Source organism: Thamnophis elegans, chromosome 13 (assembly GCF_009769535.1).
Source record: "Thamnophis elegans isolate rThaEle1 chromosome 13, rThaEle1.pri, whole genome shotgun sequence".
NCBI lineage: Eukaryota > Metazoa > Chordata > Lepidosauria > Squamata > Colubridae > Thamnophis > Thamnophis elegans.
In genome coordinates this window covers 21,281,728-21,301,821 of record NC_045553.1, presented here as the reverse complement: position 1 = coordinate 21,301,821, position 20,094 = coordinate 21,281,728, and the positions used below count along the sequence as shown (strand labels likewise).

The following is a 20,094-nucleotide window of genomic DNA, read 5'->3' as shown; positions in this document are numbered from 1 at the left end:
TGAATTAGAGAAAAGGCAAAAACTGTGGACTCAAAACTATAAAATGACAATGTCAATTGCATATAAAGAGAATTTGTATAAGATGTTTTACAGGTGGCATCTATCCCCATTGAAAATTGCAAGAATGTCTAAGAACAAATCCAAAAAATGCTGGAAATGTCATCAGACGCCAGGCACATACTACCACATGTGGTGGACTTGTACCGAAGCAAAAAAATATTGAACTAAAATCCACACGTGGTTGGAGAAAATGATACATAAACATATAGATTTAAAACCGGAACTCTTTCTATTGGGAATAATACGAGAAACATATAACAAGGACTTGAAATATCTGATCGTGAATATTTTAACAGCTGCTAGAATTGTATTTGCCAAAAATTGGAAAAACGAGAAAGTACCATCACAGGAGGAAACTATTCGGAAAATAATGGAATGTGCCGAAATGAGTAAGCTTACATTTGAAATTAGAGAACAAGAGGATGAGCAATATTATAAAGTGTGGGACTTGTTTTACCAATGGTTAGATTAAAAAAAACTGGGAATTAATCTGTTTACTTATGTTGTAATAACTTTATTTTTTTGTCTTTTTTATTCTTTCTGTTATGAAAAAGTACTACTTATATATAAAGGACAATAATATTTTTTTAATGTGTAAGAGTGGGATGATTTGAATACTTCGGTATAATTGTATGTAGTGACCATTTCACATTAGAAAGATCTTTGTATATTAAACAGATTAATGATGATGTAAGGAAGAATTGATATATACATGAATTGAAATACTTAACTACTATATGGACGAATAATTAATAACAGGAAACCATTCTTGGAAGTCTGGACGATTGGAGACATGGTCAATTGAAAATATGAATGTTTTATTATAAACCAATGGGAATTCTTTGTCCCAATCTTCGCTTTTTCTCTTTAGAGATAGGTGATACTATAAAGATTTATTGTTATTTGGTAGATAATTATGAATTTAAGGAAATAAGGATTGTTACAAATGAAATAATATTAATGGTAATCTAAGTGTATAATGCTCAATGACAGGGAAACATTTAGCTATATTTAATGTAAACGAGTGATGTTAATCCTAAATTTAAGAATTGATGCACAAAAACTTGTAACCAAACGACATGCTTGATGAAATGGAGGAAAGTTATTCTTTTTTTCCTCTCTTGTTTTGTTTTTCTATGTGTTGCTTTGTTTAAAAAGAATAAAAATATATTTTTTTAAAAAAATGGCTTTATTCTGAATCTGGAGAATATTGAAGTAATAAAGGAGATACATGTGACTCTCACAACCACACACGTGCCACACCAACATCTTCCTCTGGTGTAAATGTGCATGGGTCTCACTAAAGAGCATCATTCACCTATGTTGTTTCCAACTAGGATGCCCAGAAATTGTGGGTGGCGTCCGCATTTTAGCTTTGACTGCTTGCCCCCACATTTGCAATGCTTGGCAGAAGTCATTCCAGCAGATGTCAATTCAAAGCGTTTTAAGAACTTCCTTATTGATGCTCCTGGATTAGAATCAAGGAAGGGCACTTGTGCGTTTTAAAACTCCAGCCAATGGTTTTGCCTGGGGACGCCGCAAGAAAATCTTCACATCACCTTGTTGCAGATGGTTCCCAATTCATCGATTTCACACTGGACTTCATCTCCTCTCTGTGGGAACAACAGGATTACAACAGCCCTTTGCCCCAGCGAGTTGCAAAAACAGGTAAGGTGCCAGGAAGAAGCAAGCTTCAAACTTCCCCTGCCTCAAACCTCTTTCTTTCCAAATGCGCTTGAACTTCAAAACACAACATTCAAGCGCCGCCCAGCATGTCTTAAAACACAATGGTTTAAAACCATGCTAAAGTTTGTCCTGAAAACCAAGAGCCTTTATGGGGCACATTTCATGGTTAAGAATTGCCCATATGGGGGTGCTGTCTGCCTCCAAAAGTAAGGCTGTGCCAACAGAGGCAATATATATATATATATATTGCCTTTGAAGACCAGGAGTGCAAAATATGCAAAATGTTTCCCAAATGGGCAGAAGAGCATGAATTAATTATCTGTCTATCAATCTTCTATCTATTCTATCTGTTTCTTCTTCTATCTATTCTATTCTACTCTGTTCTATTCTACTCTGTTCTATTTTATCTATCTATCTATCTATCTATCTATCATCTATCTATCTATCTATCTATCTATCTATCTATCTATCTATCTATCTATCTATCTATCTATCTATCACCTACCTACCTACCTTCCACCTATCTTCTTCTATCTATAAAAATGGCTGTAAGTATGAATGTATGTCCAGTGCCTCTGAAGCGCCTCGAGCAATTTCAACCAAACTTGGGATGGGTGGGTGTAAAATTGTTTGTGTGTGTGTGTTTGTGTGTGTGTGTGTTCCGGCATAACTCTAGAACATTAAGGGGCAGCCTAGCAATTGTTTGTGATGTCAGTTCCCTCGCAGCTTCCTCTGGAAAGCCAGCCATGATGTTCACCCTCCAGTAGACCAATGGGGAAGTGCCTGATGGATTTGGGGCAAAGTGCCAGGATCGTAGACAGGGTGGGAAAGAGGGCATGGGAGGGGAAAGGGAGAGGGCAGGGTTGATGGGCATGGGAGTAGGGGGAAGAAAGGCCCCTCTCAATGGCTCCCTGTCAGACAAACACTTTGATGTCTATAAATACGCAGGCAGTGCTGAGTTATCAGCTAGTTCATTAAGGTAATGAATTAAGAACGGAAATCACCTTGAGGAAAGTGGGCGGTTTCCGGAAAACTCCAACTCCCGGTGGTGTTCCAGTCAGGAAGACATCGCCTGGGTACAACGTGACAAACCTGCAAAGAACATTGAACACAGTAATGAGCAGAAGAAAAGCAGCCGGATGGAGAGTTAGTGGTTCAGGTGTCACACCTGGGCAACATAAAACCAAGGGGCTCTCAGCTCTGAAGCCATTTTTTTTTTTTAATAAATGTTTTTTAATTTTAATTTAAAACAGGTACAGCATCTTTCTTTACATCTGTAAAAAATCTATCAATCAATTACAGATAAGTTTTGGTACATCTCCTCCACAGTCAACCAACATAACTCATATTAACTCAAGCATTATTATATATCCATTTTCATTTAACTGTAATTATTATTTAGAAATATTAATAAAAGTAATAATCTTGAACAATACCTGCCCACACCGGTGGGAAAAGAAAAAATCAAAAAAAAAAGGCAAATAAAAAATAAAAATTAAAATAAAAAATAAAAAATAAAAATAATACAAAAAAAAGACAAAAACGACAAGAGACAAGGCAGGAAAACAAAACAAAACACAGGTGTCTATTATGAAAAAAAGAAGAAGTATATCAACTGGTTACAACATGCTTTGGTGCTTCTCTTCCATTAGCTCATATTAATTCAAATATCTTAACTCGGATATTTACCATATCAACATCATTATACCTCCAGTTTTAATTACCTATGATTATTTAAACATCCTTCATCCTTAGCTATGCTAAAGAATTAATCCATAACACATGCTGACAATTCATTTACTTATTTGTAGAATCCTCTATTATCATCAAATCCTCATGTCCTATTTTAGCTGGACATCCATAATATTTAATTATATCATATATCATAACATTTTCTCAGTATTGATTAACATTTGATTGTATGTATTTTATTTAGTTTTTTTAATAGTGATAATTATTGTAGTTAATACTCTTTATGTATAATCTAAAGATGTTTTCTCATATCCAATTGTTAGTTATCATATCAACTCCACCTTATATACATTACTATCAATATCAATTATTATTCAACTATATCTGTTACAAAAAAAAGCAATTAGGTTTAGCTAGTTTTCAATTGTATTCTTCAATCTATCAGCCAGTTCCAAATTATATATATTACTATCCATATCAGTCATTATTCAGCTATATCTATTACACATTAAGGTAATCAGATTTAGCTAATTTTAAATTACGTTCTTCCATCTGTCAGCCAGTGTCTCTCCAGTGTCCATCTGTGTCCATCTCTCCAGTGTCCATCTCTCCAGTGTCCATCTGTCAGCCAGTGTCTCTCCAATAGCAAAATCTTCTCAAACCAATTGCCACACGTTGGATAAATTTACCAAATGTTTTCATAAGCAAATCCAGACAAAGATATTTTCGCACCTTTGGACTCTGAATGTCAGTGATGAAATAATAATGTTGTCCTGGGCTTGTAAAATTTTCCAAATTAACTTTGATTCTCAAGGGTGGATTTTCCATTCCTCCTGCACTCTGTCTCTTTAAATGAGTCTTCTTTATAGCTCCCCCCCCTCCTTTCTTCCTCTGAGATAGACCAGACACCATTTCTCACATTTTCCATTTGTATTTCAGGAACATTTAAACATTCAACGATCTCAGTTTTTACTTCATATTTTAAAATCAGATGATCCAATTTTCTTTCCAGCCTTTGATAAGAGTCAAAAAGCCCTCTACATGCGGAAAAAAGAATCTGAAATGAAATCTTAGAGGTATTTTGAGACGCCATGATGTGTCGCAGTTAAAAATTGCAAGCTCTTTTTTTTTTCCACAGACTTCGAAGCACTTTTCTTATTCTCTTGCAGGCTGTGCAATCTTATCTGATCGTAAACAGAGCCAAGTAATAAAGTAATAAAAATGTCGAATCGTGACGGGCTAATTAGTAGAAAATAAATTTTACGATCCACTTAGGGAGAGTCAGAGGGGGGAGGATGTCGAGGAGTTTCTTGAAGCATTTAAGAAGTAAAGTAACCACCAGCCATAAATCCATTAGAAAAAGCCAATTCGCCGCTAAATTTCCCTGTTCTTTGGTTTCAGTTATCTTAAGTTTTTAACGCGAACAGTCTCTCTTGGATAATAAAATCAGCTTACCAGATGACATCACTTCTACCATTCTTAGGGGCAACCTGCAGTTTCAGTTAGCACGCAGCTAATCCAGAAAGGAATTGGCACGAGGAGTTAATACCCCCCCCCCCCCAGAGACTTGCGGGTGTCTCTGAGGTCCTGGGTCTCTCCTCACCTTCACTGTCGTCTCCGGGACAGCTAGAGTTCAAAGAACCCGTCCAAAAATCCTTCGGTATAGAGGAATTTCAGGAGTAGCCTGAAACTCCATCTTCTCACTGCTAAGCCCCGCCTTCTTCCCAGCTCTGAAGCCATTTTTTATGCCAGAGCGATTTGGGAGGCATCTTCAGGGCTGCCACAGCCAGGCCAGGGGGAGCTGTGGGAACGGGAGGGGGGAGACAGAGACAGCTGGGGGGGATGTATAGCAGTGGTGGGATTCAAAAACTTCTACCGGTTCTATGGGCATGGCTTGGTGGGCGTGGCAGGGGAAGGATACTGCAAAATCCCCATTTCCTCCCGATCAGCTGGGACTCGGGAAGCAGAGAACAGATGGGGCGGGGCCAGCCAGAGGTGGTATTTACCAGTTCTCTGAACTACTCAAAAGTTCCGCTACCGGTTCTCCAGAACCGATCAGAACCTGCTGAATACCACCTCTGATGTGCAGCCAAAACAACGTTCTTTCCCATGGAAGCCAAGGACATTCTACCAGGCATTGGAGGGACGTGGACCAAAGCCAGCCAAGATGGTGACTGCTACCTGGTTGCACCATGTGATGGACATGTGACCTGAGGAGAAGAACTTTGGATTTTGATTTGGGTGGGGGAAACCTTGGGCCCTTCAGAATCAGGTTCTCTCCAGATGTGCCAATAGGACATGCCCAATAAATTTATACTTTGAGGAAGATGTCTACTTTGGAGCTTTGATTCCATTTGGTGTCAGGGTTCCAAATAGCATCCAAAAGTAAATCAGAGTCCGAGGCAAAGTATTGCTCAAAGTTCCAATTTGTTAAGAGAGCCATGTTGGCACATCTGGGAAAATCCGAATCTGAAAGCTTCCCGGTTTTCCCACCCAGTTGAAAGTTCATGAACTTGACCCACATCCACCATCCCATCCCATGGTCCAATCTTCCACTGCCATGCTGGCAGCTTCCACCCATCCAGTTCCGGCCAGGTGCAGAGACAAAGGATAACCTTGGCTTTCTAGAAAGAATTTTGTTATGGCTACATATCATCTAACTCCGTACAACCCCCCTCCCATTTTCCCACCATAGAAAATGCATAGTAGAATAATAGAAAGTGTAGCAGGCCAAAGATCCAAAAGAAAAGATGGCTGGGTGTGTTAACTGGAACCCTGACAAGGGCTGGATGGGACCTTGGAGGTCTTCTAGTCCAACTCCCTGCTCAAGGCAGGAGATCATTATACCAATCCTGGTCAGCTGTGCAGCCTGTTGTGGAAAAACTCCATTGATGGAGCACCCACAATTTCTGGAAGCAAAACTTCCCACTGATTAATTGTTCTCGTTTGTCAGGAAATTTCTGTGCTTCTGAAACAATTACTGTGTTTCCCCCAAAATAAGACAGAGTCTTATTTTCTTTTGACCCCCAAAATAAGCAAAATTGGCCTTATATTCAGGGAGGTCTTATTATTTTTGAGGTGCAGGAGGCAGCGAGCGTGGTCACCTCATGGCTGCTGCTGTGTTGCAATATTTTCGTGGAAGGCTTATTTTAGCGCTCTAAAGCCCGATTGGGCTTATTATCTGGGGAGGTCTTATTTTCAGGGAAACAGGGTAGTTCCAGAATGGATTTCTCTTTAAGAAGCATCTTAAAGGGGCTTTAGAGAATAGGTCAACCCCCTCTTCTCTTATCCTGGCCCCAGCTTGTCCCGGGCTGGCTTTGGCACCTATGGGTCATTTTCTTACACCGTGAAGAGGAATGAGAGGGGCAGCACTCACTGGGACACCCAGGCGACAAGAGCTTCCGTTTTGAAGATCATCTGGTTGGTGTTGCTGTTCTGGACGAGTTCGCCATTCACTCGGCATCGGATGCCCAAATTGTGAGGATCTGGGTGGGAAGGAGAGGGGAGCCCAGGAATGAAATACTCTGTAGTCTGCTACTGGTTTGCTTCACGCGCACATGCATACCGATGATTGTTACATAGCTGATTGTTGGAACTACCAGTTCGGGCGAACCAGTAGCATTTTTTTACATTCCAAAAATCAGCTGTATAACAATCAGCTGTGTCGTGCAATCGCTGATTGTCGCACAGCTGATCTTTGGAACGTAAAAAAATGCTACCGGTTCGCCGGATCCCGTAGTTCCGACAGTTGATTGTCGCACATACCGGTTTGCCAAAACCATTAGCATTTTTTCACATTTCAACGATCAGGTGTGTGACAATCAGCTGTGCCGCATGATCGCTGATTGTCACACAGCTGATCATCGGAACGTAAAAGATGCTACCGGTTCACCAGATCCAGTAGTTCTGGCAGCTGTTTGTCGCACAGCTGATCTTCAGAGATACCGGTTTGCCTGGACCAGTAGCACTTTTTTTTACTACCCGTTTGGGCGAACCGGTAGCACTTTTTACTACCAGTTTGTGTAAACCAGTCCGAACTGGTAGCATTTCACCCCTGGGGTAGCCCCCTAAGATTCAAAGGAAGCTGTTTGCTTTTTAGAGCAGGGGCCTCCAAACCTGGCAACCTTAAGCCTTGTGGACCAACTCCCAGAATGTCCCAGCCAGCTATGGAAGTGAAATTTAATTTATTCAGAGGAATGTTAAAAGAACCAAAAGAGGAGAAAGGATCTCTTATGAAATCTGAGGAGTCCTTAGTGCTCTCTGAACTTAGTTGTTTTCTGGCAGATGTTACATGACCCAGTTAGGGAACATCATCAGAGCTAGAAGGGAGTGTGGGAGGCGAAGGAGGAGGGGGAGGAAGATGGGGGGGGGAGTTGAGCCTTTGCAGGAATCAACTTGGTTCGTGCTAGTCAGTTCATCTTCAGAAGCTCCAGTTTGACTCTTTGCTCCATATGGCCTTGCCAAGCTAACTGCCAAGTAAGCCCTTGGCAGCGTATCAAGGGAGATGAAGATGGGTGCTTATCAGCCTTATCCCGAAAGACTTTGGCAGCCTACTGTAGGACTTTTTACAACTATTGGGAACTCACTGTAGGCTGTGAATGAACATAATTCACAGCCATTGAAATAAAAAGAGGGTTTTGGGGACTAAGCGGGTGATTTTTACTATCTCAGGAAGCCTAGGTCGGAAAGGCAGCCCCACCACTTATCTGCTGCTCCTGCAGTTTGCAGGTGGTTCATGAACCATGGAGGTTCAGCAAAGGTCAGAAGAGGGATGTGGCAACTTCCGAACCTGAGACGGAGTCCTTGGTCACAAGAGCCGGGCCCAGCGGGCAAAAGGTGTCAAAGGTTTTCCCTAACAGCCATTGCTTCCCATTCCTCTTCATCTGCCAGTCTCGGGCACTCACGTCGTGGGCCACCGTGAATCCAGCCACGTGAGCCATCGCATCCGATTCCTAAAAGGGCAACAAGAAGAACAGAGTTGGAAGGGATCTTGGAGTTTTCTCTGAACCGTGATGGCGCAGTGGCAGGTGACCTTACCTCAGGGGTCAGCAAACTGCGGCTCGGGGGCCGCATGTAGCTCTTTCCTCCCTCTGCTGCGGCTCCTTCACCAGTCAGCGCCACAATTTTGAGAGGAGCTTCGGTGGGGGGGGGGCGAGGAGGGAGAAGAACAGTGCTCCAGGAGAAGACTCTATGGCAAGGAGAGGGTTTTCCAGTTGTCTCCACAATTGATAGGGATTTCGGTTATGACAGGTTGAGGAAAAAGTATGCCACGCTAGGAGGAGACTCTATGATGGGGGAACTGAACTTCCGGACAGCTCCAGAACTGAACGGGGGGCTTCCGGTTAGGACCTTTGTGGCTCCCAGTGTTTTCTTTTCTGTGGAAAACTGGTCAAATGGCTCTTTGAGTGTTTAAGTTTTCTGACCACTGCCTTACCTGGATGTTTTTTCCTTTCTTCCCAATGACAAAGGCCAGCTCAACCTCCCAGTCAACTTCCTAGAAGAGGAAAAAACATGAGGGTGAACCTCTGTGTCATGTTCCAGCGTTCACGTTGAAAACAGAGAGTCAGTTTGTTTGGTGAAAAACTTTCTATCTAACAAACTACGTGATAAATGACTATGATACAAAGGTAAGCAAATCCAAGTCAGTTCTAACCAAGTTAACACCATCACTCATATATGTTTGTGTGTGTGTGTGTGTGTATGTGTGTGTATGTGTGTGTGTGTGTATGTATGTATGTATGTATGTATATGTGTAGGACTCTAGTTATTCGGGTTTTCTCCCGCGTAAAATTGGAGGTCTCTTGGCGACGTTTCGACGAAGTCTCATTCATCATCTTCAGACTTGGTGCTTCCAGGAACAATTGGGAGAAAACCCGAATAACTAGAGACCTACATACTAACACCAGCGAAAACCTCAGAATATATATATATTCTGGGCTTCGTCAGTGTTAGATGCAGTGGCAGCATTGGCGACGTGTAAGCATGTCACCGGGCAGGTGTGGCTCCCCCCTGAATGGCAGCCCGAAGGCTGACACTCTGATTTGCAGCCAAGGGACAGCAGGCTGAGTCAGAGGGCCATCAAACAATATTTTGGTCCAACACTTGTAACAGGAAATTGTTGTGCAAAGTGAGCTAAAGTAGAAACTGCCTGTGAGTAGAAACTCACAGCTGAGGCCAATTGTTCAGATCTTAAGTAGGAGAAGGGCTGCAGTATCAACAACCAGGGCCTTCCCTTACAGTTATCCACTCTTTTACCCATGTACCGTATTTACTGGTATAGAAGGTGACTGGGCGTATAAGAAGACCCCTACTTTCAGGCGCCCGCGAGGCAGCTGAAGGCCTCCGCACTGCTGGGCTTCCGTAGTTTGAGCTCAGCGCCTTCCTTCTCCAGACCGCCAGCCAGATCTTACTAAGCCATCCCAGCACTCATCCATCCACGTGGCCAGGCAAGGAGCGCTGAGGTTATCAATTGAAAGGCCGGCGTCTGCGCTGGTGGCAGCGCGGCTTTTTACTTGGCGGCATTGCTTTTTCTCTTCTTTTGGTTTTTTGGTATGGCCTTTCTTATACCCGGCATATAAGACGATTTTTGAAATAATTTTGGGGGGTTAAAAAGTCATCTTATACGCTGGAAAATGCGGTAAGTACAACAGCTTGATGGTAGAGTTTTGACTTTTGCAATAATTTCAGTTTAATTCTCGGTTTCTTCCCTTGGCAAATAAACTTCACCATGGCTTTGTTCAAGTCCTCAAAATATTTTCTCTCTCTCTAATTTGATGGGTATAGTTTGGAATAAAAAAAGTATCATTGGCAGGATGTTATTATCTTTATTGCGGCTATTCTACCCATTAAGGAAAGTTGCAATTTTTTCCATCTCCCCATGTCCAATATAATTGGATGCATTAATTTTGTATAGTTGTCTTCCTGCATATTTCACTGTTTTTTCGCTACCTGGACGTTCATTTCCTTTGTTAGTTCATCCTCTTGTTGATTTGTCATATTTTGGACTATCATTTTAGTTTTTTCTCTTATTTATTTTAAGACCGGCCATGTCTCCGTACTCCTCCAATATCTCTATACGTCTCGGGCCATATAGAGGGGTTGTGGAAAGTGAGCTTAAGTAGAAACTGCCCAGGAAGTAATACAAGCCGGGTGGGAGAAGCACCTCAAGGCTGATGCAAATTATTTCGATTTTAAGTAGAAGAAGGGCTGGAGTGTCAACAAGCAGGCCCTTCCCACCTGATTTATAACTTCAACTGTTCTGCAGGGGGAAAAAAGAACTTTTGAAAATATGGCCTGTCGTTGAGAAAGGCTTGATGGGGTAAAAAAAAAGGGGGGGGCAAGGATTGCCTTGTGTAGTCATGGCTGTCCCTTAAACTTCACACACACACACACACACACACACACACACACACACACGTTGATTAAGATGGGAGATGTACGCACCCAGGTTTTCTTCACAGGGGGTCCTAATGTACTTTCTGGAAAATACTTATTTAGGATTATCCTTTCCCATTCGTCTCAACTCCTGGCACCTGGAACAATCCCTGTGGTCTTCTTGGCAACATTTTTGGAAGTGGTTTGCCCTTTGCCACCGTCTTTCTGAAGTTGAGAGGGGACGAGCCCAGGGCCACCTAGCTGGCCTTGGGCCCAAGGTTGAACTAGAACTCCCAGGCGGCCTGCTCCGGCACCTTCGCCACTAAATTGACTTTCAAACAGACTTAATTGAGTCCTACGTGACTCCTGGTGAAAGAATAGCACAGCACAGAAGCTGGAAGGGACCTTGCAGGTCTTCTAGTCCAGTCCCCTGTTCAAGCAGGAGGCCCTATTCCGTTTCAGATAGGTGTCTTCTTGAAAACCTCCAGGGACAGATGGCCCACGATTTCGGAAGGCCAGCTATTCCACTGGTTAATTGTCCTGCTAGGAAGCTTCCCTCCCCCTCTGTTGAGAGAGGGCAGCTCAATTTTGACAAAAGAAGGCAAATGACCAGCGGTCTACGAGGAGCATAAATCCGTCAGCCTGCAAATAGACTCACGTTGGTCTTCGTTGGGTGGACGATGGCATCGTAGGGCCCCACAATGGAACTCGAGAACTTGCTGAAGATGATGGGCTCCTTGGGGATCTTGACATTCTGCTCCAGGCAGTGGTCGACGTAGTTCATGCCGACACAGATGACTTTATCTGGACTGGTGATGGGAGCCAAGAGGGCCACGTTGGACCGGGGCAGAAGAGGGCAGCCAGATTCCTGTGCTCTGTGGAAGGAGCTCAAAAGCATCAGGCCTCCACATTAGAACTGTTGAACCGCCACGGCTGTATAAGACACACCCAAATTTTCACCCTCTTTTAGGGGGGAGGGGAAGGTGCATCACTCTGAAAAATACGGTAGAAGTATTAACCTCTAAGCCACGAGGTCTCCTCGCTTTGTTGGCTATACCAGGAGTGAGATTAAGTGGGCTGTTTTTTTTTTCTGGTGGGACTGGTCTATCAGGGCAACCTGGTCTGCCCAATTATGGGATGAAGCCTCCTGCTTCTGCTTTCGCCTTTGAGGTCTACTCCAGGAACCTTTGCAGGCAGTTGCTTTTGCGACACTCTATTTTCACGTCAAATTTATGTTTCATTGACAGAGAAGTAAAGGGAGACTAGTGTAGATCTATTTCAAGCTATTTAGCTCTCGTCAGCTAGCCATACACATTCTGAGATTTGAATGAGCCCAGGTTCGAATCCCAGAAGGGTAGGCTCACTGACAAGAGCTAAATAGCTTGAAATAAATCTAGACTAGTCCCCCTTTATTTCTTTGTCAGTAAAATATAAATTCATCCCACAAAGAAGTTTCTTCTCCCCACCTTCCCTTCCCTTCCCCTCCAGACTAATGCTCCATCCCAGCCCACTTAAAAAGCCCCAGCAGCCTTGCAGACCAATATTCCAGTGGTGAAATTCATTTTTTTACTATCGGTTCTGTGGGCGTAGCTTGGTGGGAGTGGCAGGGAAAGGAAACTGCAAAATCTCCATTCCCTTCCCCACTCTGGGGCAAACCAGAGGTGGCATTTGCCGGTTCTCCGAACTACTCAAAATTTCCACTACTGGTTCTCTGAACTACACAAAATTTCCATTACCGGTTCTCCAAACTACTTAAAATTTCCATTACTTGTTCTCTGAACTACACAAAATTTCCACTACCGGTTCTCTGAACTACTCAAAATTTCCACTACCTGTTTTCTGAACTATTCAAAATTTCTGCTACCGGTTCTCTGAACTACTCAAAATTTCCACTACCTGTTCTCTGAACTACTCAAAATTTCCACTACCTGTTCTCTGAACTATTCAAAATTTCTGCTACCGGTTCTCTGAACTACACAAAATTTCCATTACCGGTTCTCCAAACTACTTAAAATTTCCATTACTTGTTCTCTGAACTACTCAAAATTTCCACTACCTGTTCTCTGAACTACTCAAAATTTCCGCTACCTGTTCTCTGAACTACTCAAAATTTCCACTACCTGTTCTCTGAACTACTCAAAATTTCCACTACCTGTTCTCTGAACTACTCAAAATTTCCCCTACCTGTTCTCTGAACTACTCAAAATTTCCACTACCTGTTCTCTGAACTACTCAAAATTTCCGCTACCTGTTCTCTGAACTACTCAAAATTTCCCCTACCTGTTCTCTGAACTACTCAAAATTTCCGCCAGCTGTTCTCTGAACTACTCAAAATTTCCGCTACCAGTTCTTCAGAACCTGTCAGAACCTGCTGGATTTCACCCCTGCTATGTTCTCCATCTCTTGCTTCTCCTCTGGAGCAGCCAGCAGCTCCGCCAACACATACCTTCTGGCCACCGCAAGTGCTACCTCTCCTGCCTCCAGGAATGCCCGCATGGTCCTGGGCAAGGATGGGTCAAAAGCGTTGAGGTCCACCACATCTCCACCATCTCTTTCCTCCAGCCCAATCCGGGGCTCAGTGCTTGGCCCCTTGGCCTGGAACTGAACCAGCCTCATGGCTCCACGCAGTTGGGAAATTCTCCTGCACCCAGAGATCTTCCAAGGCCAGCTCAGCCAGAAGCCACCAGGTAGGACCCTTGAGAGTGGACACCGCATCCAAACCTAGGAGAAAGGCAATGGGAGACTCTTAGAAGGTGGCCCTGGGGTCTCCTGGCCCTCCAACCGCAAAGGACACCTCTGTTCTCAAGAAGGCACCTTCTCTTTGCTTCAGAGTCTCAAGCCAGCCTCCAGACCAACATCTGCAGAGATTACAAGTCATCCAGGTTCTGGTTGTCCCAAAGGTGCTTCTTCAGGAGGCAGCTGGTCTTCCTTGTTTTTTCTTTTGAAGATGTTTCACTTCTCATCCAAGAAGCTTCTTCAGCTCTGACAGGAGGGTGGGGAATGGAAAGATTTATACTCCTTGCAGGCAGCTGGTCATTTGCATCCTTTTAGAGGGTCGTTGAGGCCATTTGGAGGTTTTCCTGTGTCCTCAGAGTCACCTGAGTGGTGCAAATGGTTCCTGTCGTCTGCAATTTTTTTCCCTCTGGGAATCCATTCCTACTTCCACATCATTCCAAGGGTGTCCATCCCAAATTGTAGGGCTAAAAGTCTCCAAGTGTCTGCAAGGAGAATCAATCCTTCCATTCCCCATCATCCAGTCAGAGCCGAAAAAGCTTCTGGGATGAGAAGCGAAACATCTTCAAAAGAAAAAAACAAGGAAGACCAGCTGCTTCCTGAAAAAGCACCTTTGGGACAACCATGACTTGGATGATGGAGAATCTCTACAGACTTTTATCTATGCAATCTGGGACGAAAACCCTTGGAATGGTGTGGGAGTAGGAATGCATTTCCAGAGAAAAAAGTATTGCAGACTACAGGAACCATTTGCACCACTCAGGTAACTCTGAGGACAGAGATAAACCTCCAAGTGGCCTTAACGATCTTCTAAAAGGATGCAAATGACCAGCTGTCTGCAAAGAGTATCAATCCTTCCATCCCCCACCATCCAGTCAGAGCTGAAGAAGCTTCTCGAATGAGAAGCGAAACGTTTTCAAAAGAAAAAAATTCAAGAAAGTCCAGTAGCCTCTTTTTTAAAAAGCCCCTTTGGAAGGCGGGGAACGGGGGGGGGGGCTGTTAAATCCCCAATTTCCCCTAACACAGGTTGTCCAAACCTGGGAACTTAAAAGACTGGTAGACTTCAACACCCAGAATTCCACAGCCAAACTTGAGAACTTGAAGACTGGTGGACTTCACCTTCCCATGCTGGCTGGGGAATTCTGGGAGTTGAAGTCCACCAGTCTTCAAGTTATCAAGTTTGAAGAGCCCTCCCCTAACAGAACCCCAGTTTGGCTCTATTGCAGCAGCCTCGGACCTGCCCCATTTCTGCAGCTTGCAATATCTGGGGAAGACGTTACACGCACCCCAGCAAGGGAGGAGACCGGGGGGCCGTGCGCCGCCGCCGCCGCCCACGTACCTGCGAGCCGTCGGGCAGGAGGAGAAGCGGCAGCAGAGCGACGCCCACGAGCAATGCCGCATCATCCTTAAAGATCCAGAAGGACTACACCTCCCAGGCATCCCTGCGACACGTCCGGTGGAAAGAACGCTCCCATTGGAGACGCTCGAAGCTAGTGGGATTCGGGAGATAAGAAATAATAGAGAGGGCTTGCCTTGTTTTTGTTTGTTTTGGCAGTTCCGGGAAACGCTCTCACTAATCCAACCAGGGCAACCCCAAATCTTTAATTTATATTTGTGTGTGTGTGTGTGTGTGTGTGTGTGTGTGTGTGTGTGTGTGTGTGTATGTATGTATGTGTGTGTGTATGTATGTATGTATGTATATGTATATGTATATATATATATATATATATATATATATATATATATATATATATATATATATATATATATATATATATATATATATATATTGTGTGTGTGTGTGTATCGAGAGAGAGGGGGGTGGAGATAGATGGAGAGAGAGATGGAAAGATAGAGATGGAGATAGGTGGATGTAGAGATAGAGATGGAGATAGATAGATGGAGAGAGAGAGAGAGAGAGAAGCTCTGCTTTTTATTTTGAAACTTAAAAATAACAAATTAAAAATTATGTAGAAATTAACAGGACAGAACTAGTTCAGTGAAAACATACACCAACACAGTTTTTATACAAAACCAACCCTTACATCCCATCATGCTGCATTAGCTGGTCCATACAGTGTCCTAGTTCAATTATTAGTTCCTAGTTCAATTATTTTAAAATAGCTTCTGCATTTTAATAAAAAGGTTTAAAAATTAACACTTTGATTAGCATGGCATTTAAAGGGGGTGTAAAATGGTGACCAAAAAAAGGTCTTTCTACATCAGGAATGGACAACTGCAGCAACTTTAATACTTGGGGACTTTTTCCAACTCTTCAGTTCAGGAATTCTGGGAATTGAAATCCACAAGTCTTAAAAGTTGCCCCAATGTACATACTGTGCTTACAATCCTGGGAGCCGCGAGACTCTTTGGCGCCCTCTGGTGGCCGATGACAAAGCTCAGTAAACACCTGACGCTCAGGATTCCCAACGGAACACCTATTTTATTTTTATTTATTTAGTCAAGCTAAAATTGTCAGAAAATAAAGCAGGCGGGAAAAGATACTCTGCCTCCTATCCTTTCTCTCTATATGTGGGTTATTGTGTATCTTGTAATTGCACTTACTGTCCAGGTTTTGTAACTGTGACTCGGGGACAACTCTTCTAGTTCTATCTCTACGGGCACGTGAAGTAAGCACCGCAATCATAATAACGCATGCGTAATGCTTTCTGTAGTTCCGTCCAGCAAGAATTAAAAAAAACTCCAATTCCCAGCATCCTCCTCTTTCTTCAACCAAAGAGCGTCCAGCTGGACTGTTATGATAGATGAACGGAGTTGGAAGGGACCTTGTAGGTCATCTAGCCCAACCCCCTGCCCAAGCAGGAGACCATTTCTCACAGTATAAAATCAAATTAAATATAAAATGAGATTTTATATTTAAAAAGAAGCAGAAAATCTGTGTCTATTAAAATTCTTTCCGCTTCCCCCTTGGTCTTTATGAGGGCCTCTAACTGCAAAGGAACACACCCGTGTTTGTGCAAAACATTGCCTAGCTCGCTGCATTTGTGTGATCACAAACTCTGGCTGACAGCACACAGTGGCTGTGTTTAGATGACCAAACTAGGCTGACTCTGTGGTTTCTCTGTGTCATATAATATATGTGAATATATACATAATTTTGTATGTATTTATTTACCTTGTCATGTTTATGCAGTGTAAAATTAGAGGTGGTGATCCTTTAAGAGCTGCATGCAACGGAATTTCATTTTTAATGTATGCTAATTAGTGTACATTCAAAATGGCAATAAAGTATTCTCTTCTTTCCTCTATCTCATCTCTTCTATTCTATTCTTCTTTCCACTATCTCTTCTTCTTTCCAATCTCTATTTTCTTCTCTTCTTTCCAATCTCTATTCTGTTCTATTCTTCTCATGCAACAGGCTGAGCCACAAGCAACCTGTTATATCCCATGCTCACATGTGAACCTAGCCAGAGAGGTCTTGGGGTCATCTCTACAGAGTTTTTTGTAGATCATTCAGTTGCTTCCATTCTTCTTCTTCTTTGTTGTTTAACGACCCATAATCCCTTGCAGTGTGGAGTCGGGGCACTTTACTGGCCGGATGCCCTTCCTATCGCCAATGCAGAGTTTGAAGCAGATATAATTTCATTGTGCCCAGAGAGAGAAATAACTGCCTCTACCTAGGATCGAACCCACAGCCTCCTGATTGTGAGATGAGAGCTCCACCTCTAACCACCTCTATGTTCATTCACAGCCCGTAATGAGTCACAAATAGTTTGTAAAGAGTATGCCACACTCTGCCACAGTCTTTCGGGATAAGGCCTGATAAGCACCCACCTTTATCTCCCTTGAAATGCTGCCAAAGACCTAATTGGCAATTAGCTTTGCAAGGCCACACAGAGCACAGAGTCAAACAGAGCTTCAGAGTTTAAACTGACCAGAACAAACAAAGTTGCTTCCTGAAAAGATTCACATCAGTTTGTTCCTCTTTTATGTCTTATGGGAGGGGCCAATCACCTCCAAGCCTTACTCCTGAGTCGCCCTTTTTGTCTTAACTGTTCTTGCCTTCTGGCAGCTCTGCACATGTGCGCACTGGGAACAGGCTCACACTGTTCCTCTGCCTTGCTGATCCGACTCTGGAGGCTCCGGACGCAGCACGTAACTCCCAGATGGCCCTGGCCCCCTGTCTGCCTCCACTGCAGAGCTCTCATCCAAGCCTTCCCCAGACTCCAGGACTGGCCCATGTTCCTCCCCAACCTCCTCACTGTCCAACTCTGCTGCCATCTCTGCAGATCTCCGGCCCACAACACCGACATTCAGCCCTTCCCAAATTCTGGAGAAATCTACTGAAGAAACAGAAGTTCCCAAAAACCAAACCTTCTAGAGGAAAATTTTAATTATTTTCTTCAAGTCATGAAAGGTTGGATGTTTGAGGATTACAGTTCGATAAATGAGGAGCAGGACAATCTTTTACTGTGTTGTTGTTTTTTTTAAAAAAATCCCCTGCCTTACTGCTAGAAATCTCTCTCCCTGAGCCAAGAAGACATGCCGAGACATGTCCCAGATTTCCCCCCCCCTCCACCAACCCTTTCTCCCCCTCCTCCCTCCTCTTCCTCAATGCTCCCGTCTTGAGAATCCAAGGAGTTTTGTAAGCAAGTCGCATGCCTTGCGTCTTCACCCCGATTTCTGTCGTCAAGATATAAAAAGACTTTTTGGTGGGTTTCTCCAAAAGATGTGTGCTTCACAAGACAGACTGAGGGCTCCGTCTCCTGCACGGCCAAGGAGGCAGGTGGGTCAGGAAAAAAAAACAGGCAGGAACCTGAGCAATCCTAAATGACATTTTCAAAGAGCTGCATGGAATTCATGATGTTCTCATCCTAAAGAAGGCAGAGAGGACAAAGGAAGAAAAGAAACACAAGTCAAGAACAGAGGTTGAGATGGAGAAAGATCGCCTCCCTTCGGGCTTACAGCTTTAGGAGAACAATTTTCTATTGTGGGAAGCCGACCTGCTCCCTCCCAGAAGAATGAGATATTTGGGGGATATTAAGAGGCAGAATATTACCGTATTTTTGGAGTATAAGACACACTGGAGTATGACGCACCAAGGTTTTCAAGAGGCAATTTTTTTTAAAAAAAGTTTTTGCACTCTGCAGACCTCCCAAAAATGGCCTGTTTTTCGTGAAAATGGGCCCTTTAAAAAAAGGGGGGGGCATGAATAGCCTTTAGGCAGCTTGTAGAGTGCTCCTGGGGGAGAGTGGGGCAAAAATGAGCAAAAAAGCCCCTCCATTTTTCACAAAAATGGGCCAGTTTTTTGTCAATAAAAAGGGCATGCATAGCCTTTAGGAGGCTTTATAGAGTGCTCCTGGGGATGGGGGGACAAAATTGAGCAAAAAACTGGACCATTTTTCACTCATTTCTGTCCTTCGCCGCCCCCAGAAGCACTTTGAAAGCCTCCTAAAGGCTCTGCACGGCCATTTTGGTGAAGGGGATGGGTTTCGGGAGGCAAAAAATGCTGTATTCGGTGTATAAGATGCACCCAGATTTTCAGCCTCTTTTATGAGGGAAAAAGGTGCGTCTTATCCTCTGAAAAATACGGTGTATATATATATTATATTATATTTATATTATATTTCCCCAAAGGGAGAAATGGCGATACATACTCTTAAAATACAGAAAGCAGACTCAGTTTTTCTTAATAGACCAGCCAGGGGTAGGACTGAAAAACTTTAGCAACCTGTAGGCCCATTTTTCGCCCTCCCCAGGCTCCGCACAGGCCTTGTACTTACCTGGCATGATGAAGAGGCTGCGTGGAGACTCCTAGGAGGGGAGGGGAGGGGTGGGCGGGGCAGGACCAGTGGTCTTTGCAACAACCAGTTTGGCAAACCAGATGCAAATTAGCATCTGGTTCGCCCGAAATGGTGCGATCCAGCTGAATCCCACCCGTGGCCCCAGCAGATATTTTGTGCCCATTAGGAAAGATTGGATCAGACCTTCACCTCCAATGATGGGATTAAAATTTACATTATCCTCCACCCAAAATTTAAGAGCAGGACATGACCTTTTTAGGACATAATATGATTAACGCACATCCTTTTACCAAAAGATCTTTCATTGCACAATCCCCAGAACAGTTCCGTGTCAACTCTGAAGGTAGCCTGGCCGAGGCCATCTTGGAGGTGTCAGTGGGGAATAGAGACAGCTGGGGTTTTGTAGCCAAAACAAAATACTTTCCCCTGAGAACCAAGGACATTCCTACTGGTGGCTGAAGAGAGGAAGAGTGAAGTTTCCAAACAAGCGAGAGCACCTCAATTGGACATGTGGCTGATTGTTTGGAAAAAGGGGAGAAACTTTTACTTTTAATTAAACTGCGGGAACATTCAGAGTCGGTTTTCACCAACTTGTGCCAATATGGTATATCCAATAAGCACATTCTTTGAGGAAACTGCTTGCCTCAGAGTTCTGTTTGTTATGGGTGTATTACTTGGAATCCTGACATTCAAACTTCCAAGTCAAAAAAATATCCCAATTTCACAGTCATATGACTGCAGATACAGCAACGAGTCATAAATGCAAGTTATGGGCAATTGGAAC

At 43.4% G+C, this 20,094-nt stretch overlaps 2 protein-coding genes across 3 annotated transcripts in view; both read right to left on the bottom strand.

Moving 5' to 3' along the window:
- Positions 1-1,262: 1,262 nt before the first annotated feature.
- Positions 1,263-14,986, bottom strand: FAHD2A (fumarylacetoacetate hydrolase domain containing 2A). 2 transcript variants are annotated; one of them, XM_032229925.1, is made up of 8 exons: positions 14,885-14,986; positions 13,259-13,533; positions 11,471-11,687; positions 8,873-8,932; positions 8,228-8,390; positions 6,815-6,923; positions 2,751-2,838; positions 1,263-1,673 (listed from the first exon to the last, which is right to left on the bottom strand). In XM_032229925.1, the coding sequence occupies exons 2-8, from the start codon at positions 13,525-13,527 to the stop codon at positions 1,611-1,613; spliced, it is 969 nt and encodes a 322-aa protein (XP_032085816.1). In that variant the 5' UTR covers positions 13,528-13,533; positions 14,885-14,986; the 3' UTR covers positions 1,263-1,610. The 2 variants fall into 2 exon arrangements, with proteins under 2 accessions (XP_032085816.1, XP_032085817.1); XM_032229926.1 differs by having other exon boundaries at positions 14,832-14,929.
- Positions 14,987-17,965: 2,979 nt separating this feature from the next.
- The window catches only part of KCNIP3 (potassium voltage-gated channel interacting protein 3), a 33,382-nt gene continuing 31,253 nt past the window's right edge, over positions 17,966-20,094 (bottom strand). Inside the window, exon 8 of the mRNA XM_032228851.1 lies at positions 17,966-18,380. Coding sequence (XP_032084742.1) covers positions 18,333-18,380 — 48 coding nt within the window. The 3' untranslated portion in view covers positions 17,966-18,332. The remainder of the gene's footprint in view (positions 18,381-20,094) is intronic.

Excerpts from the sequence above, each read along its gene's own strand:
- FAHD2A (XM_032229925.1), bottom strand. The coding sequence starts at position 13,527 with ATGCGGTGTCCACTCTCAAGGGTCCTACCTGGTGGCTTCTGGCTGAGC. Across the intron at positions 11,688-13,258 it reads GCACTTGCGGTGGCCAGAAG|AGCACAGGAATCTGGCTGCC; the intron begins GTATGTGTTGGC and ends CTCCTTCCACAG. Across the intron at positions 2,839-6,814 it reads CTTGTCGCCTGGGTGTCCCA|GTTTGTCACGTTGTACCCAG; the intron begins GTGAGTGCTGCC and ends TGTTCTTTGCAG.